The 16,302-nt window shown below is 44.3% G+C and overlaps 1 protein-coding gene across 1 annotated transcript; it reads left to right on the plus strand.

The window, feature by feature from the left end:
• Nucleotides 1-5,003: 5,003 nt before the first annotated feature.
• On the plus strand, nt 5,004-13,136 carry LOC125447155 (G-protein coupled receptor family C group 5 member B-like). Its single transcript, XM_048521336.2, has 4 exons — nt 5,004-5,136; nt 7,422-8,392; nt 9,705-9,775; nt 11,762-13,136. Exons 2-4 carry the CDS (start codon nt 7,423-7,425, stop codon nt 11,879-11,881), a joined length of 1,161 nt encoding a protein of 386 aa, XP_048377293.1. The 5' UTR covers nt 5,004-5,136; nt 7,422; the 3' UTR covers nt 11,882-13,136.
• The last annotated feature ends 3,166 nt before the right edge of the window (nt 13,137-16,302 follow it).

The raw sequence follows: 16,302 nt of genomic DNA on the forward strand, positions 1-16,302 counted from the left end.
CTTCAGTGTTTAACAATCTCATTCTTTCTTAAAGATATTCAGTGACCCGACCTCCACAACCAGCCCATGGGAGAGATTTCCACAGGCTCACCACCCTCAGAGTGAAGACATTTCTCCTCATCTCAGTCTGAAATGGCCTGCCCTGTGTCCTCAGTGTGTGGCCCCTTGTTGTCAAACCCCAAGCCCCACCCACTGGGGAAACATTATCACTGCCTCCAGTCTGTGCAGCCCTGGCAGAATTTGAAGAGTTTCAATCTGATCCCCTCATTCCTCAAAACTCCAGTGAATACAGACCCAGTTGACCCAATCTCTTCTCATGTGACCTACGTACCGTCTCAGAAAGCAGCCTGGTGAGGTTTCCCTACACTCTCTCAGTGGTCGGTATAACCATTCTTGGGTAAGGAGACCAAAACTGCACACAATACTCCAGGTGTGGTCTCACCAAGGGCCCTGTACAGCTGCAGTAAGGCATCTCTGCTCCTGTACTCAAACCCTCCTGTACACCACGTGTGATCCTAACTGTTTACTACACCTGCTGCTTGCTGACAGTGACTGGTGTATACTGACACCCCCCAGATCCCTTTGTACATCGACATTTTCTAATGTATCACTTTTTAAATAATATGGTCATTTCCTTATTTCCTACCAAAGTGTCTTCGCTCATATCCACATTAAACTACATCTGTCATGTATCTGCCCATTCATTCAACTTCTCTAAATCACCTTAAAACCTCTTTACTTCCTCCTCATCCCTCCTAGTTTTGTGCTGTCAGCTTTACATTTAATTCCTTAATCGAATATATCTCACAAATATCTGGGGCACAAACTCTGAACCTTCTGGTACTCACTGGTTACCACCTTTCACTCCTAAATTGACCCCTTTCTTCCTCCGCTCTGTTTTCTGTCTATTGTCTGATTCTCAATCCATTCCAGTACATTGCCACCATTCCCATGTGCTTTAATCTGTCCACTAAACTTGTCTTTATCAAAAGCTTCCTGAAAATTCTAATACACCATATCCACCAGCCCTCCCTCATCTATCCTGCTGGTCACTGCTGTGTAGGGGCTTTAGGACCTGGAATAATTTTGCAAGCTGCACATCACTGAGTGAAAATATCACATTGTGGGTGGAGTTTGAACTGACTAGAAAAATTGAGAACACAATGACATAAAGAAGATAGATTAGTCCTTTCCAAATGAAAATAAAAGTCAGAGATTGATATATCAATGATTACCATGAACGGCAGTATTTACTATTAATTTATAGTAAATGGTGGTTAAAGTCTAAGGCTTGACTTCACCTTCTCCTTAGCCATCCCTTCTCAATCCAAACTCATCGTGTGGAATCCGGAGACATGGTACAAGAGTCACATCATCAAGATTCCCTAGTAGATCTGTCAAACGTGATTCACCTTTGATACAAATCCTTTTACTTTGTATAATTTTTACTTTGTATAATCCCATCAGCATTATCAAAGTGTGCTATTATCACATCCTTTCATTAGACTCCAACATTTTCAACATTCCTGATGGCATCCAGTCTGTAATTCCCAACTCACTCCCTCCTTTTAAAAACAGTGGGGATTGTATTTACTACACTCCAATCTGCTGGGATTATTCCCGAATCTACAGAAGGTTAGAAGTTGATAACTAACATATCCACAATCTCCGAGGCCAGCTCCTTCAGTATTCTGGGCTCAGTTTGTACTCCTAGTAATTTCTCTAGCACTATCATTTTGTTAAGATTAATCCCCTTCATTTCCCCGTTCCCGATTATCCCTTGCTTCTCTCGCATTTTTCTTGTGTCTCATTCTGTGATGACAGACAAAAGACATTATTGAAACGCTCTTCCATTTCTTTATTCTTTATTATTGACTCTTGTGGTTCAGACCATAAGGGGTCTATATTTGTTTTAATTAATATTTTTCTTTTTACATACTGACAGGAACTGTTACATAAGTTATAAATTTACTCTTATACTTTACACTCCTTCTTTTAATCAATCTCTTGTTCCTCCTTTGCTGAATTCTAAGCTGGTTCCAATCTTCAAGTTTGCTACTTTTTCTAGCAACCTTATACCATTTCTGATGAAGGGTCTAGGCCCGAAACGTCAGCTTTTGTGCTCCTGAGATGCTGCTTGGCCTGCTGTGTTCATCCAGCTCCACACTTTGTTATATTATTGCTTTTTGGATATAATATAATCCTTAGATTATTATGTTGGCCACAGTTGGGTCATATTTCCTGGTGTGTTTTTGTGCCAAACCAAAATGCACTCATTCCTGAAATACTTAGCATTGCTTACCTACTTTCCTGACTTTTGGGTTACATAACATCCATAGTAACCATGTCGCCTCTCATATTTGTGTCATTTCCTTTGTTTAGATTGAGGAGCTCAGTTTCAGGTTGGAGGATATAGTTTTGATTTGGAAACTCCCTCTGAATAGAGTCTTACAGATGTACAGCATGGAAACAGACCCTTTGGTCCAACCTGTCCATGCTGACCAGATATCCGATGCAATCTAACCCCATTTGCCAGCATTTGGCCCATATCCCTCCAAATCTTTCCTATTCACCTACCCATCCAGATGCCTTTTAAATGCTGTTATTGTACCAGCCCCCACCACTTCCTCTGGCAGCTCATTCCATTCATGCACCGCCCTGTGGGTGAAAAAGTTGCTCATCTAGTTCCTTTTAAATCTTTCCTCTCTCGCCTTAAACCTATGCCCTTCTAGTTTTGGAATCCCCCACCCCGGGGAAAAGACTTTGTCTATTTATCCTATCCATGTCCCTCATAATTTTATATCTCTAAGGTCACCCCTCAGCCTCCAGGGAAAATGGCCCCAGCCTATCCTGCTTCTCCCTGTAGCTCAAACCCTCCTCTTTTCTGAACCCTCACAAAGTTCACATCATCCTTCCTATAACCGGGAGACCAGAATTACACACAATATTCCGACAGTGGCCTGATCAATGTCTGACAGAGCAAGACCTTAGGATTGGGCTATAGAGACCATCTGGCGTTGATGAAGTGATTGGAGCATAAGAACCGCACTCACGGCTTTGTGGCCAAACCCCATCCCAAACCCATTTACAATTCTGCTGTACAATACCATCATTGTAAACAACAAGGCAGAATACAGGAAAGAGATCGACAGCTTAGCAGCGTGGTGTAAAGGCAACAATCTCTCCCTCAATGTCAGCAAAACGAAGGAGCTGGTCATCAACTTTAGGAAGTGACGTGGAGAACATTCCTCTATCTGTATCCATGGTGCTGGGGTGGAGATGGTCGAGGGCTTTAAGTTCCTGGGAGTGATGGTCACCAGTCTGTCCTGGTGCATCCACATCAATGTGACAGTCAAGAAAGCACAACAATGTCTCTACTTCCTCAGAAGGCTATGGAAATTCAGCATGTCCTGAATGACACTTACCAACTTTTATAAATGTACCATAGAAAGCATCCTATCCAGATGTATCACAGCCTGGTATGGCAACTGCCCTGCCCAAGACCACAGGAAATTGCAAAGAGTTGTGATCACAGTCCAGACCATCACAAAAACCAGCTTTCCTTCCACTGATAGTAGGAACTGCAGATGCTGGAGAAACTGAGATAACGCGGTGTAGAGCTGGACGAACACAGCAGGCCAAGCAGCATCAAAGGAGCAGGAAAGCTGACGTTTCAGGTCTAGACCCTTCTTCAGAAATGGGGGAGGGGAGGGGGATTCTGAAATAAATAGGGAGAGGGGGGAGGCGGATAGAAGATGGATGGAGAAGATAGTTGGGGAGGAGACAGACAATTCAAAGAGGCGGGGATGGGCCCAGTAAAGGTGAGTGCAGGTGGGGAGGTAGGGAGGGGATAGATCAGTCCAGGGAGGATGGACAGGTCAAGGAGGCGGCATCAGGTAAGTAGGTAGGAGAAGGGGGTGGGGCTTGAGATGGGAGGAGGGGATAGGTGGAGGAAGGACAGGTTAGGGAGGTGGAGAGGAGCTGGACTGGTTTTGGGATGTAGTGTTGGGGAAGGGAGATTTTGAAGCTTGTGAAGTCCACATTGATACCATTGGGCTGCAGGGTTCCGAAGCGGAATATGAGTTGCTGTTCCTGCAACCTTCAGGTGGCATCATTGTGGCACTGCAGGAGGCCCAGGATGGACATGTCATCTAAAGAATGGGAGGGGGAGTGGAAATGGTTCACGACTGGGAGGTGCAGTTGTTTATTGCGAACCGAGCGTAGGTGTTCTCAAAGCGGTCCCCAAGCCTTCGCTTGGTTTCCCCGATGTAGAGGAGGCCACACCGGGTACAGTGGATGCAGTATACCACATTGGCAGGTGCACATCTGTTTGATGTGCAAAGTCTTCATGGGGCCTGGGATGGGGGTGAGGGGGGAGGTGTGCGGGCAGGTGTAGCATTTCCTCCTTCCACTGAGTCTGTCTACACTTCCCACTGCCTTGGGAACGACCAGCGCCTCACCTTGGTTATACTCTCTTCCATCAGGCCAAAGATTGAATAGTTCGTAAACATTGATGAGCAGATACAAGAACAGCTTCTTCCCCGCTGTTACCAGGTTTAGGAACAGACCTCTCATAAATCAAGTTGATCTTTCTCTGTAGCTGTAACACTGAAGGCTGCGTTCTGCTCTATTACCCTGATGTACTTCTGTAAGGTGTGACTTGTCTAGATAGCACACAAAACAATACTTTTCACTGTATCTTGGTACATGTGACAATAGTAAATCAAATCATTGATTGTGGGAGCTTGCTGTGTACAGCTGGCTGTTAGACTCCCTACATTGCTACAGTGAGGAAATTAATTGTCTATAAAACAGTGGGACAGTCGAGGCTGTGACAGGCGCCACATAAATACAACCTAGCGGAAGGAATGGGTGCGGGCTGTGGGATGAGTGCAGTGTCACCTGGAGGAATGGGCTGGTCTTTCAATCCCCGACATGTCCCACCGAAGATAAACCTGTGAAAACACGGAACAGCTCCAGAGAAAACCAGGCGGGACCTGAGGCCAGGCAGCGTCAGGGAGAACATGACGTACAGGTGGGACTCACCTGGAGGATATAAAAAGGCAGCGACAAGGAGCGAGTTTCTCATAAACGCTGCTCGGAAACAGTCGGTGCCCCGGGAGGAGCGCTCGCAAAGTTTGTAATTTGTTTCTTGTTGAATAAGTTCGTTGCATTTGGTTTAAAAATCTGGCGCTGGATTCTTTATTCGGCTTTTCCGCCTCAACTCTGGGGGTTCGGGAACAACACGGAGCGAATGATGGAATCCGAGATCCCGGAGAACCCGGGGGGGATGGGGATGGGATGAGTGGGGGGGGGGGATGGGATGGGATGGGGGTGGGGGGGGATGGGGATGGGATGGGATGGTGGTGGGGATGGGAGGGGTGGAGGGGGATGGGATGGGAGGGGTGGGGATGGGAGGGGTGGAGGGGGATGGGATGGGTGGGGTGGAGGGGGATGGGGGAGGGGGATTGAGGAGGGAGAACGCTAGGCACTTTGATGTTCTCAGTCGGGATAAAGTGACGCGGGTCTGTGTGAGGGGCACTGTCAGTATTGTGAATCAATAATCGTTTCATATCCTTATTAGAGTTTAATCACAGAGTATTTAAAAGATGGAATTCAGATTCCACCATCTGCCGAGATGGGATTCATACCCAGGCCCCCTGCATGTTCCCTGGGGTCTCTGGATGAACAGTCCAGTGATACCAGCACTAGGCCACGGCCTCTCACTGTCCTTCTGCAAACATTTTGTCGATATAATGTTTTAGGTGGGGGGGTAAACAATCTAACTCAGTGGTTAGATACTTTTTTTTTGACACTAACTACTCTGTTTCTTTCAATCCCCACCATTAATGACCTATGTTATTGAGCATGGTCAGTGTTCCCTTGGTGCAGTGATTCCAGTGTCTGATCCAAGATGTGATACACTATATCAGCCAGCGTAATCCCTGCGGATTGTGTCTGTCTCTGGGTGGAGTTATGTCAATGGCCCTATTAGCAAATGCAATGTTTGTTGGGATAATTAATCAGTTTCTTGTCCTTCTGTTTTAATTAAAATGATCCAACACCTCTCTTCACTTGGGGAAACTATATCCCAGAGAGTTATTGGACATAACAGACCTGGCAGTGTTTGTGCTGAGTGACAGTAAATTAACGTTCCTGGTCAGTGGTTTTACTGCACATCATCGGTCAAATGTCATTGGGATGAATCATTCGCTGCCTCCCCCTCAGGAGGCACTGTCAGGTCTCCTGATTCATTCTAGCATTTCCTGGGTTTTGTTTCAGGATTCCAGCATCTGCATTACTATAGGTCCTGGGGGAGAGTGTGACTTTGCAGGAGCATTTCCACAAGAATCCAGCAGGTGCTCCACAAACTGTATTTCTGGTCACTACTCCCAAGAGTCCCATGAAAATTCTCTCCCTCAGTTTGTTCTGTATTGATCAAGGAGGCTACAGGTTTAGACCTACAAGAGGTTTTATAGTCACAAGGCTCAGTATTGGTGTGTCTGTCTGCACGGTTTGGGGCTGTGGGGAGGGGACGGAGCAGGCAGGTGCAGAGGAATACACCATCCAGACGCAACATGGTGGCTAACGCTGTTCGCTCAGAGCCAGGGATCCCTGTCCGATTCCACCCTCTGGCGACAGTCTGTGTGGAATTTGCACATTCTCCCTGTGTCTGTGTGGGATTCCTCCTACAGTCTGAAGATGTGCAGGCTTAGGTGGATTGGCCTTAGGGAATGTGGGGTTAGGGTTAGATCTGGGTGGGATGCTGTTCAGAGGCCACTGTGGGCTTGATGGGTTGAATGGCCTGCTTCCTAATACGATACACAGCTTCTTGACAAAATGGCCATTAAGTGGATTGGGTCATGTGGCTGTGTTAGCTCCGCTCTCATAGTGGAACACTCCCGGCTGGAGAACCTATAGGTGTTGTTATGGGTTCTTGCTCAGACTCCTAGCCTGGATCTCACTGCAAGCCTTTATGTAAAATGGGAGCTGAGAGGCAATGGCTGTGATATTGACGACAGTTAGAAAATGATTTACATCCAAAAGACCAGATTAAAAATACATTGAGTCTATTTATACATAATCTGCAAGTTGGCCTCAGGCAAATAGCGATACAGTACAGAATCAAGATGGAGTGATATGGTAACTTGCCAAGTAAAGGAGAGGCTTGCCACTCCCTGATCAATGCCCATCGTTAAAGTACAAGGTCATTCACTATTTGCTTTAAATGTCCTACAAAGGGCAACTAGAGACCATGCAGGAAGACTTGTCATCTCTGAGGGAAATTAGGAGCTTTGTCCATATCTCAAAGCAAAATGTAAATAAAAATGATGGATTAGCAATGAACCTTTTTTTCAAATGACTTTGAAATGTGCTGAAGTTGTTTTTTGTTTGCTGATAATAAATCTCCTTTTTTCCAGGATGGATCTGAAGATTATGGTGTTTCCCCTTTTGTTTCTGTTGCCAACCTTTGACTGTGTTCAGGTGGCAGCTCCCCGAGGCTGCGGCCCTGACTTACTGTCCATTTACTTCAACCTGTGTGACCTGGATGCTGTCTGGGGGATTGTTTTAGAAGCCATTGCTGCTGTAGGAATCGTCATCACTGTGATATTAATCGTAGTTCTGCTGGGCATCACGCCATTCATTCTGGACAAGAGGAAGAAAGTCTGTGTCCCTATCCAGTGGCTCTTCCTGCTGGGCACATTAGGAATTTTTGGCTTGACCTTTGCTTTCATTATCAAACTTGATGAAAAGACATGTCTGACCAGGCTCTTCCTCTGGGGAGTCCTGTTTGCCATCTGCTTCTCCTGCCTGTTGGCACATGTCTGGAGGCTTCTAAAGTTGGTGCGTACAGGGGAAGGTTCCACAGTTTGTAACATGATCAGCCTGGTTCTGATCCTGACTCTGGTACAGGTCATCATCGCCATTGAGTACCTGGTGCTTACCACTGTCCGGTTCCGTAACCATTCTTTCTGTGAGAACAAAGACTTTGTCATGTTACTGATCTACGTTATGTTTCTGATGGCACTGACATTCATCCTTTCCATCTTCACTTTTTGCGGCCATTATAAAAAATGGAAGAAACACGGTGCCCACATATTTGTCACAATGTTCTTCTCCATAGCTATCTGGGTGGTGTGGATCGTTATGTTTGTCCGTGGAAACACAGCTTTGAACAGGAGCCCCGAGTGGGATGATCCCACACTCAGCATTGCACTGGTTGCCAATGGCTGGGTCTTCATCCTGTTCTACATGCTTCCAGAACTCCGGCACATCACCTGCCCTGCAAAGTCCGAAGATGATCCACAAGACAGTGTTGCTCCGAATCGGCCAACGGGAGGAATGAAGGGTCTGGATAACCAGGTTTTCATCATGGAGGAGCCAAGCAGAGGTGAGTGATTCCAGCTGCAGCAGGAACATGAGGGTATATCCAGATTAACAAAACCCCATTAAATTCAGCAGTAACTGAACATCTGAGTAACTCAGAATATAATTCAGGGCCTCTTCTTTTCCCCCTGCCCCCAAATGCTTCTTATTTGCCCCTTAACTTTCCCTAGCTCTAAACAGTTTTTGTAAAATGGACTGAAGCTGCTGTTAGGACCAAGAAACATTTTAATTTTCAGGGGAGGTCACTTTGTTTTTGTAAACATTGTACTGGGGCAGAGGGTTACAGGGAAAAATACTTGCAGAGCTACAAAGGCAAATTCGACACTTCTAAAGACCCAGCACAGGCATGATGGGCCAAATGGCCTCCCTACAGATTGCCTGATTCTGATGGACCTGTTCATTATGAAGCTGAGTTGAAGTACAGGAGGAATAGGGAAAAACAGAAGATTAAAAAAAGAACTGCAGATTCTGGAAAACCGGATAGTTGGGCAAATTTAAATCTTGAATGCCAAGTACAGTATGAGCAAATTACTGTGATGATACTTGGCCTGCAGGGGTGGGTGGGGCATGAAATTGGTTAAGTTTTGAAGCACATCAAAGAATAGCAGGGGCCCTCACCCACCCACACAGCCACACACAGACAATTCTTTCACTCCAGTGGTGAAGAAATTCAGGTGAGACACAGGTTTGCCTGTGATTAGCTACAACTGCATTCAGTCCTCACCAAAGACATATTTGGTTTCACCTCAGTGCTCATGAATTAACTCGTATTAAACTGACTCCTCTATCAAGGAGTGCCCACAGGCTGTCCTTGTAGTCTAGCAACATTCGTTCAAAGCTGGCTCACTTCCTGCTTCAAAGCAAAGACACTCTTAGGTTTAGAAACGTCGGCAATATTCCAGTGAGAGATCATGGATTTTTAATCTTCTGATTAACACTTGGCTCCTGCCATAAACCTTTGGCAGTGGAAATGCATGAGGAACAGGAGGTTGTGGTGATGCTGCTGGGCAAGGGACTAATGTGCGGGTTAGATAATTGTTTGAAATCTGGATCAAGGACTTCACCCTCCTGGGTGTGCTCAGGAGCAAGGGAGGAGTGGTGAACATCTACAGCAAAGTAGGCAGGTGAGGGGTCATTGGGATTTGTTCAATCCTGTGGTCCTGTATTGAGCCGTGACATTACCACTGCTCCTGGTACCTCTAGGAGAGTAGAAGTTATGACGAAGCATCCCTGGCTTGTTGTGAAACATCGAGAGGATGGAATGGCTGTGTGGAGTTACAAACTGCTCTCTCACTCAATTTCATTTGCTTCCACAGTATTCTCTGGGAATTTTGATGATAACGTTCCTTCTCCTTCGTATCGTAGTCACTCACCAGTCGGCCACAATGTAAGTGCTGCCTTCAAAAATCTCTGAACCTCTTTTCCCTCATTTATTCAGCCTGTTGCCCCATGTTGTTAGATTTTTATTGGTCATTGCAGGTCATCCAAAAAACTTTACCCCCTCAGCACATCAAACTAAATGATTGGAGTTATCCCAGAATCCCCTTCCATATCTGACTATTCATTGCAAAAATAGTTAATGGGTCTGTCTCCCTTAAGTCAAAATGCACCAGTCATTTCTGGAATCAAAGAATACACCTATTAAATAGAAGCAGAAGTAGACCCCTTGGCCCCTTAAGCCTGCTTCACCATTCAGTAAGATCATCACTGATCTGTTTGAGTTTTGCATTTCATATTTCTATCTACTCCCAATAAAGTTCTACTTTCATTAGGCAATGGAGTCCATCTACCTAAGCTTTAAAAATATTCAATGATCCACTTTCATTGGCTCCTGAGGCAGAGAGTTCCAAACTGCCCCTTAGCCCAGTCTGGTCTCTCGAGGATGGTATGGGATAGTCAATCTGATCTCAGCTGTTCTCGCATTTACACAAGAATCCATCCCAATGCAGTCATCGAGCAGGATACCTGTGGACAAAATTCAGACACTTCACCTTTCCACACGATCATTAACTCGATGGGAGACAAGATGAATAAAGAATAAAAATCTAAAAACAATTCATAGTGCCATTTTTTTTTTAAAAAGGTGGTTTTAAATAGAGAGATTGTCACACACAAACACATCAGTGTTAGTGTCCTGGTTACAGAAGCACAGGGGGTAGCCATTCAGATTATTGATTCTGTGCAATTTAAATAAACACGCTGATCCAATTAGACCCAATCCATGTTGTTGATATTAAAAATAGATTATCTTCCCACTGATAATGGGAACTGCAGATGCTGGAGAATCCAAGATAACAAAGTGTGGAGCTGGATGAACATAGCAGGCCAAGCAGCATCTCAGGAGCACAAAAGCTGACGTTTCGGGCCTAGACCCTTCATCAGAGGGGGATAGGGTGAGGGTTCTGGAATAAATAGAGAGAGAGGGGGAACATCTCTGCTCGGTTCGCAACAAACAACTGCACCTCCCAGTCGCAAACCATTTCCACTCCCCCTCCCATTCTTTAGATGACATGTCCATCATGGGCCTCCTGCAGTGCCACAATGATGCTACCCATAGGTTTCAGGAACAGCAACTCATATTCCGCTTGGGAACCCTGCAGCCCAATGGTATCAATGTGGACTTCACCAGCTTCAAAATCTCCCCTTCCCCCACCGCATCCCAAAACCAGCCCAGCCTGTCTCTGCTTCCCTAACCTGTTCTTCCTCTCACCCATCCCTTCCTCCCACCCCAAGCCGCACCTCCATCTCCTACCTACTAACCTCATCCCACCTCCTTGACCTGTCCGTCTTCCCTGGACTGACCTATCCCCTCCCTACTTCCCCACGTATACTCTCCTTTCCACCTATCTTCTTTTCTCTCCATCTTCGGTCTGTCTCCCCCTCTCTCCCTATTTATCCCAGAACCCTCTCCCCATGCCCCTCTCTGAAGGGTCTAGGCCCGAAACGTCAGCTTTTGTGCTCCTGAGATGCTGCTTGTCCTGCTGTGTTCATCCAGCTCCACACTTTATCTTATCTTCTCACTGGTTTGTTTGCCAAACATAAACTCTTTGTCATTTTGAGAAGCATTAGTAAATCTCCCTGGCATAATGGCACTGATCTCTAAAGACCAGACCATTCAATACCGGGTGTCTCCATGTTCAGGAGCTGAAGGGTAACTGAGACTCCAAATCACAGGAGCACCGTCCCTGAGGACTGGGTCACTGGGTTCAGAACAATGCCTTGTGAGCAAAACCCATTCTCTCCTCAAACTGAGGGATCACAAACCGACTGTCTGATTGTGAACTGATGTTAGAAGTTCAGAGTCCTGGGACTAGGTTTCACAATTATATGTTCCACCATGTCTCTGATCAAATGCTCTAATCTCTGTTTTCAGATGTATGCTGCACCACAGGATTTCACAATCCCACGTCCTCATACCAGATCCAGCTACCTGCCCACACCCCTCCTACAAGACCCTTACCTCAACTACCAGAACAGACAGACAACATTCTAGAACGTTCCAGCCTCCTGTAGAGGCAGCAGACTGGTTTTGTTATAGAACTTCCCAAGCCACTCGTTCACTACTTCCTGCTGGATTCCAACAAAAGTCTTCAGTTCCTGGTGATATCAACTTCTTAATACAGAAAATCTCTCTCTTTTTTAATCTGAAGTATTTAGTCAACAACCAATGCTCATTCGCTCATTTCCTGGCTGCTGCGCATTGGCAGGAAGTGAATCCTTTGGTTAAAAGCATGGCTTTCCTCATGGCTGAATACTCTGGGAAGAAGCTCCATTTATATATCCAATGTGATATTTATCAAAAACCAAAAAAAACTGATCAAAATGAATGTTTTAATCTACAATGAATTTGATGATCTATGCTGAAATGTGTTTTGCTGCATTGCACTCATTCAACTAGATATGCTACTGGTGGTGATATTCAAGTGTATGTATCAGAAACACTGAGATAGCATCGCTTTTTTAGTTCCCTAATTCTTTTCTCTCTCTTGCTTTCTAACAAACCTTCAGTTTCTCTTGGGCTTTAAGTCCAGTCTTCACCATTTGTTTCCTCCACAAACAACCTCCTGTAACTCCAGACGTGTGGTGATGGACAACAGTACCTTACTGTCTAAATCCACACAGCCCAGGTATTGATAAACTTGCTGTATTTAGGAACTTTATCTTTTTTACTTTGATTTGTAACTCCTAACTGCTGAGATATTTTAATCTGTGAATTGTCTGGCACCCTACTGGTGCTGGATCTAATTTGCTTGAGTGTTATCTCCCGTATGTCTTTGTCTTTGTGTGATACTGCCTGTGGGTCAGGGAGAAGTGCCCATTTCTGACTCACCAAATGCACTGAGAAAAAGAATAACAAAACTGAACACTTGGTGTGTCTCCATGTTCAGGAGCTGAAGGCTGCACTGTAACTGAAACTTCAAATCACAGTAGCACCATCTCTAAGGACTGGGTCACTGGCTCCACAGCAATGAAGATCAGTGCCTTGTGAACCAAACCCATACTCCCCCCAAGTGATTCAAGCTGAGGGATCACAAGTGAAATTAAAATTCTTTTAATATTAAAGGCCAGAGGTGATATTGTATGACTCATGCTCCCAGTACCCCTCCACTTGCAAAATTCATCGAATATCTTTGAGATGCAACTGTCAATTCTTTGTAACTTTGATGTAAATATTTATTTAAAGTGTTAAATAAATGACTGACTGTGTGGTTTGGCACATTATGTCAAACTAAAGAGAAGCATTTTTGTAGGTGTAATAAAGTTTATTTAAATATATTTAGTGGAATGTATTTTTATCAGTATGTAAATAAAAGAACAGGGAAGCACGTGGGGTTCGATTTGGTCTGTGGCTGACGGTTAGACAGCTGCTATATCCACACTTTGAGCTGCCTTAGGCTCCTATTTGTTCTCTCTCTCTCTCACGCACGCACATGCGCACACACACACGTTTATTAAATCGCACCGGGTCTAGAGGCAGTGGGTTATTACTGCTCCAACCACGCTCAGCGACGGACACAGCATGGGGGCAAGCTGCACTGTTTAAAGCCCAGCACAGCACAGCAGCCAATGCACCCACTGCAGGATGTTGTTCCCTTTGGGGACTCGGGATCTTTGGCTGTGTAGTCTCTGTACAAAGTGGTTGAGGGACACACATTCTTCTAAAAGAAGCCTCCTTGCCTTTTTGATGTAAACAGGTCTTCACTCAAACTCACCATCCTTTATTTTGCTCACTAAGAACATAAAGAAATGGGAGCAGGAGGTGGCTATCCAACCCCTCACACCATCTCTGGTATTCACTGAGATCATGGCTAATCTATTTCCACATTCCCTTCCTGTATCCCTTAATGTCTGTAATATGTCACTATTTATCTGAGTCTTGAACAGGCTTAATGGCTGAAGCTCCACAATTCTCTGTGGCACAGGATTTCAACAAATCTTCACCCTCTTAAACTCCTCATCTCTGGTCAAAATGGCCTGCTGCTTATTCTGAGATTCTGACATCTGGTTCTAGCCCCTACCCCTTCCGGAGGACGGACATCAGCCTGTATCTACCCTCTGAAGCCCCTGTATGAATAAAGTACTTTGGAACGAAATCATATCTCAGTCTTCTAACCTCCAGATAATTTAGCCTACATCAATTAATCTTTGTTTATAGGATTGTCCCTCCATCCCAAAAATTAGTCTAGTGAACCTTGGTTGCACTCCTTCTATGACAAGTATATCTTTCTGTGGGTGAGACCAAAGCTGTACATAATAGCCTGGTGTGCACTCAACAAGGCGACAGATATTTCCTTTGGTTCTCCAATTCTCTCACAAAGGCCAACATATGGGCTGTATTCATTACTGTTGTACTGCTTGTTCACTTTCAGTAACACATGAATAAGGAACACCCAAGTCTCTCAGGTTCAAGCACCCTGTCCATTTCAAACAGACTTTTTATTGCTGCTTTTGCTACCATAGTCGATAATCTCTCACTTCTGTATGAAACATTAATACATACAGGTGTTAGTTCTGTAAATAGAGATAACAAGGTGGAGAGCTGGATGAACACAACAGACCGAGGAGCAGGAAAGCTGATGTTTTGGGCCTAGACCCTTCTTCAGAAAATTTGAATTCAGATTCTCTGAAGAAGGGTCTAGGCCCGAAACATCAGCTTTCCTGCTCCTCTGATGCTGCTTGGCCTGCTGTGTTCACCCAGCTCCACACTGTGTTATCTCAGATTCTCCAGCATCGGCGGTTCCTACCATCTCCTAGTTCTGTAAATGTTAACTATGACCTTTTCAGTATGACACCTTTGTAACAGTTTCCCAATCCATCATTACCAATTTGTACCTCAGTTTCTTGGTTCCATTTGTCGAGACTTAAGGCCTTAATTTCTGAGTGAATCCCACCCTGTTACAAGGACAGGGCTGTCACTTCAGACAATCTGTTGGATAATATCCACATGACGGGAGTAAACACTGCAAACTGCCACTTTTTACACACTGCAAGCATTTACATTTAAGGTTTAAATTTATACACCAATTTAAAATACGCAATGCATCTGTTCAGCAACCAGGGATGAATCACATTCTACCCCTCACTAAACACAATGACTACAGGCAGAGACCTAAATATGCTTCTGAACCATTGTTTACCCAGGAAATGCCAAAGTGTTTTATAGCCAACAATTTTTTTGAAGTTGGAGTGTAGAAAATATGGCAATAATTTTGCAAGCAATGAAAGTGTGTATATTTAAAACGCCTTTAAATAATAAAACGTCTTGAGGCTTCTCAAACAAAGAGCCACTAGGTCCATGGGGCTGCTCTCTCATCATAACCTGGTGGTGGTGGTTTAACCTCAGGGTCATCACAGCTCCGGAGGCAGAGAGGAGGAGAATCTTTCATGGTCATCTCAGTTGATACAGGAATTGAATGTGTGCTCGTGGTGCCACTCTGTATTGCAAATCAGCTATCCAACCAATTAAACTAACCAGCGTGATGTTGAGTCACATATGGAAATATTAAGCTAGATGACTAAAGGTTTAGTCACTGGAGAGTTTTAAGGAGTGTTTTAAAGGAGGAAGGTAAGCTGAGAAGTGTAGAGAGGGATTCCCAGAGCTTTGGGTCTATGTACTTAAGCACAGTCACCGACAGAGATGAGATTAGATTCAGAGATGCTCAAGGTCATTTCAGAAGGACAGGGTGAAAGGAAAAGGAGGTGAAATAGTTCTGTTGATTGAGGTTTTCAGTATAGTATTGAAAAGTAACCTTGGCTCAGTGAATCAAAATATAGAAACAGATTAGATGGAGATGAGGATTAGCAAATGAAAGAAATTAGAGTCGTTTAAAGGTTCCCTGACAGTAGGTCCCACTGTAGGACAGAATATAAACCCAGAAAATACAGAATCTTGTAAAAAAAGGTGAGGGGCTTTATTCTGCATATAGATTTGATAAAACTAATTAGCAAGGGCAACCTGCACGGTGAGCTCATAAATTATATTCTGGACAGTTCCTTAGAAAAATACATTCTGGAAACAATTGGAAAACAGGCCATTTTAGACAATCATGGACAGGGTTAATTAATGACCTTACAATATCGGATTCCTTAGGTCAGTGATCATAAATGATACAATTTCACATTTATTTTAAAGGTGATATATCTGAATCTGAAACTAGTGTATTAAATTTAAGTAAAGATAAATTAGAAAAGCATGAAAACAGATGGCTAAAGTGCGATGGGGAAATAGTTTAAAGGTAAGACTAGAGGCAGTGGCAGACATTTGAGGAGATATTTCATAACCCTAAATAAAAATACACTTCATTGAAAAAGGACTCTAAATGGATTCACTATTCATGGCTAACAAAGAGGGTTCAGGATAGTATCAAATGTCTTAGCAAATATCTGTAGCTTGGGTTGCAGATGGAGCTGTTG

This window comes from Stegostoma tigrinum, chromosome 38, assembly GCF_030684315.1.
Source record: "Stegostoma tigrinum isolate sSteTig4 chromosome 38, sSteTig4.hap1, whole genome shotgun sequence".
Taxonomy (NCBI): domain Eukaryota; kingdom Metazoa; phylum Chordata; class Chondrichthyes; order Orectolobiformes; family Stegostomatidae; genus Stegostoma; species Stegostoma tigrinum.

Bases quoted from the DNA above. Each gene is read 5' to 3' on its own strand.
- LOC125447155 (XM_048521336.2), top strand. From the start codon at position 7,423: ATGGATCTGAAGATTATGGTGTTTCCCCTTTTGTTTCTGTTGCCAACC. The intron at 8,393-9,704 runs GTGAGTGATTCC...TTGCTTCCACAG, and splicing joins CATGGAGGAGCCAAGCAGAG to TATTCTCTGGGAATTTTGAT. The intron at 9,776-11,761 runs GTAAGTGCTGCC...CTCTGTTTTCAG, and splicing joins ACTCACCAGTCGGCCACAAT to ATGTATGCTGCACCACAGGA.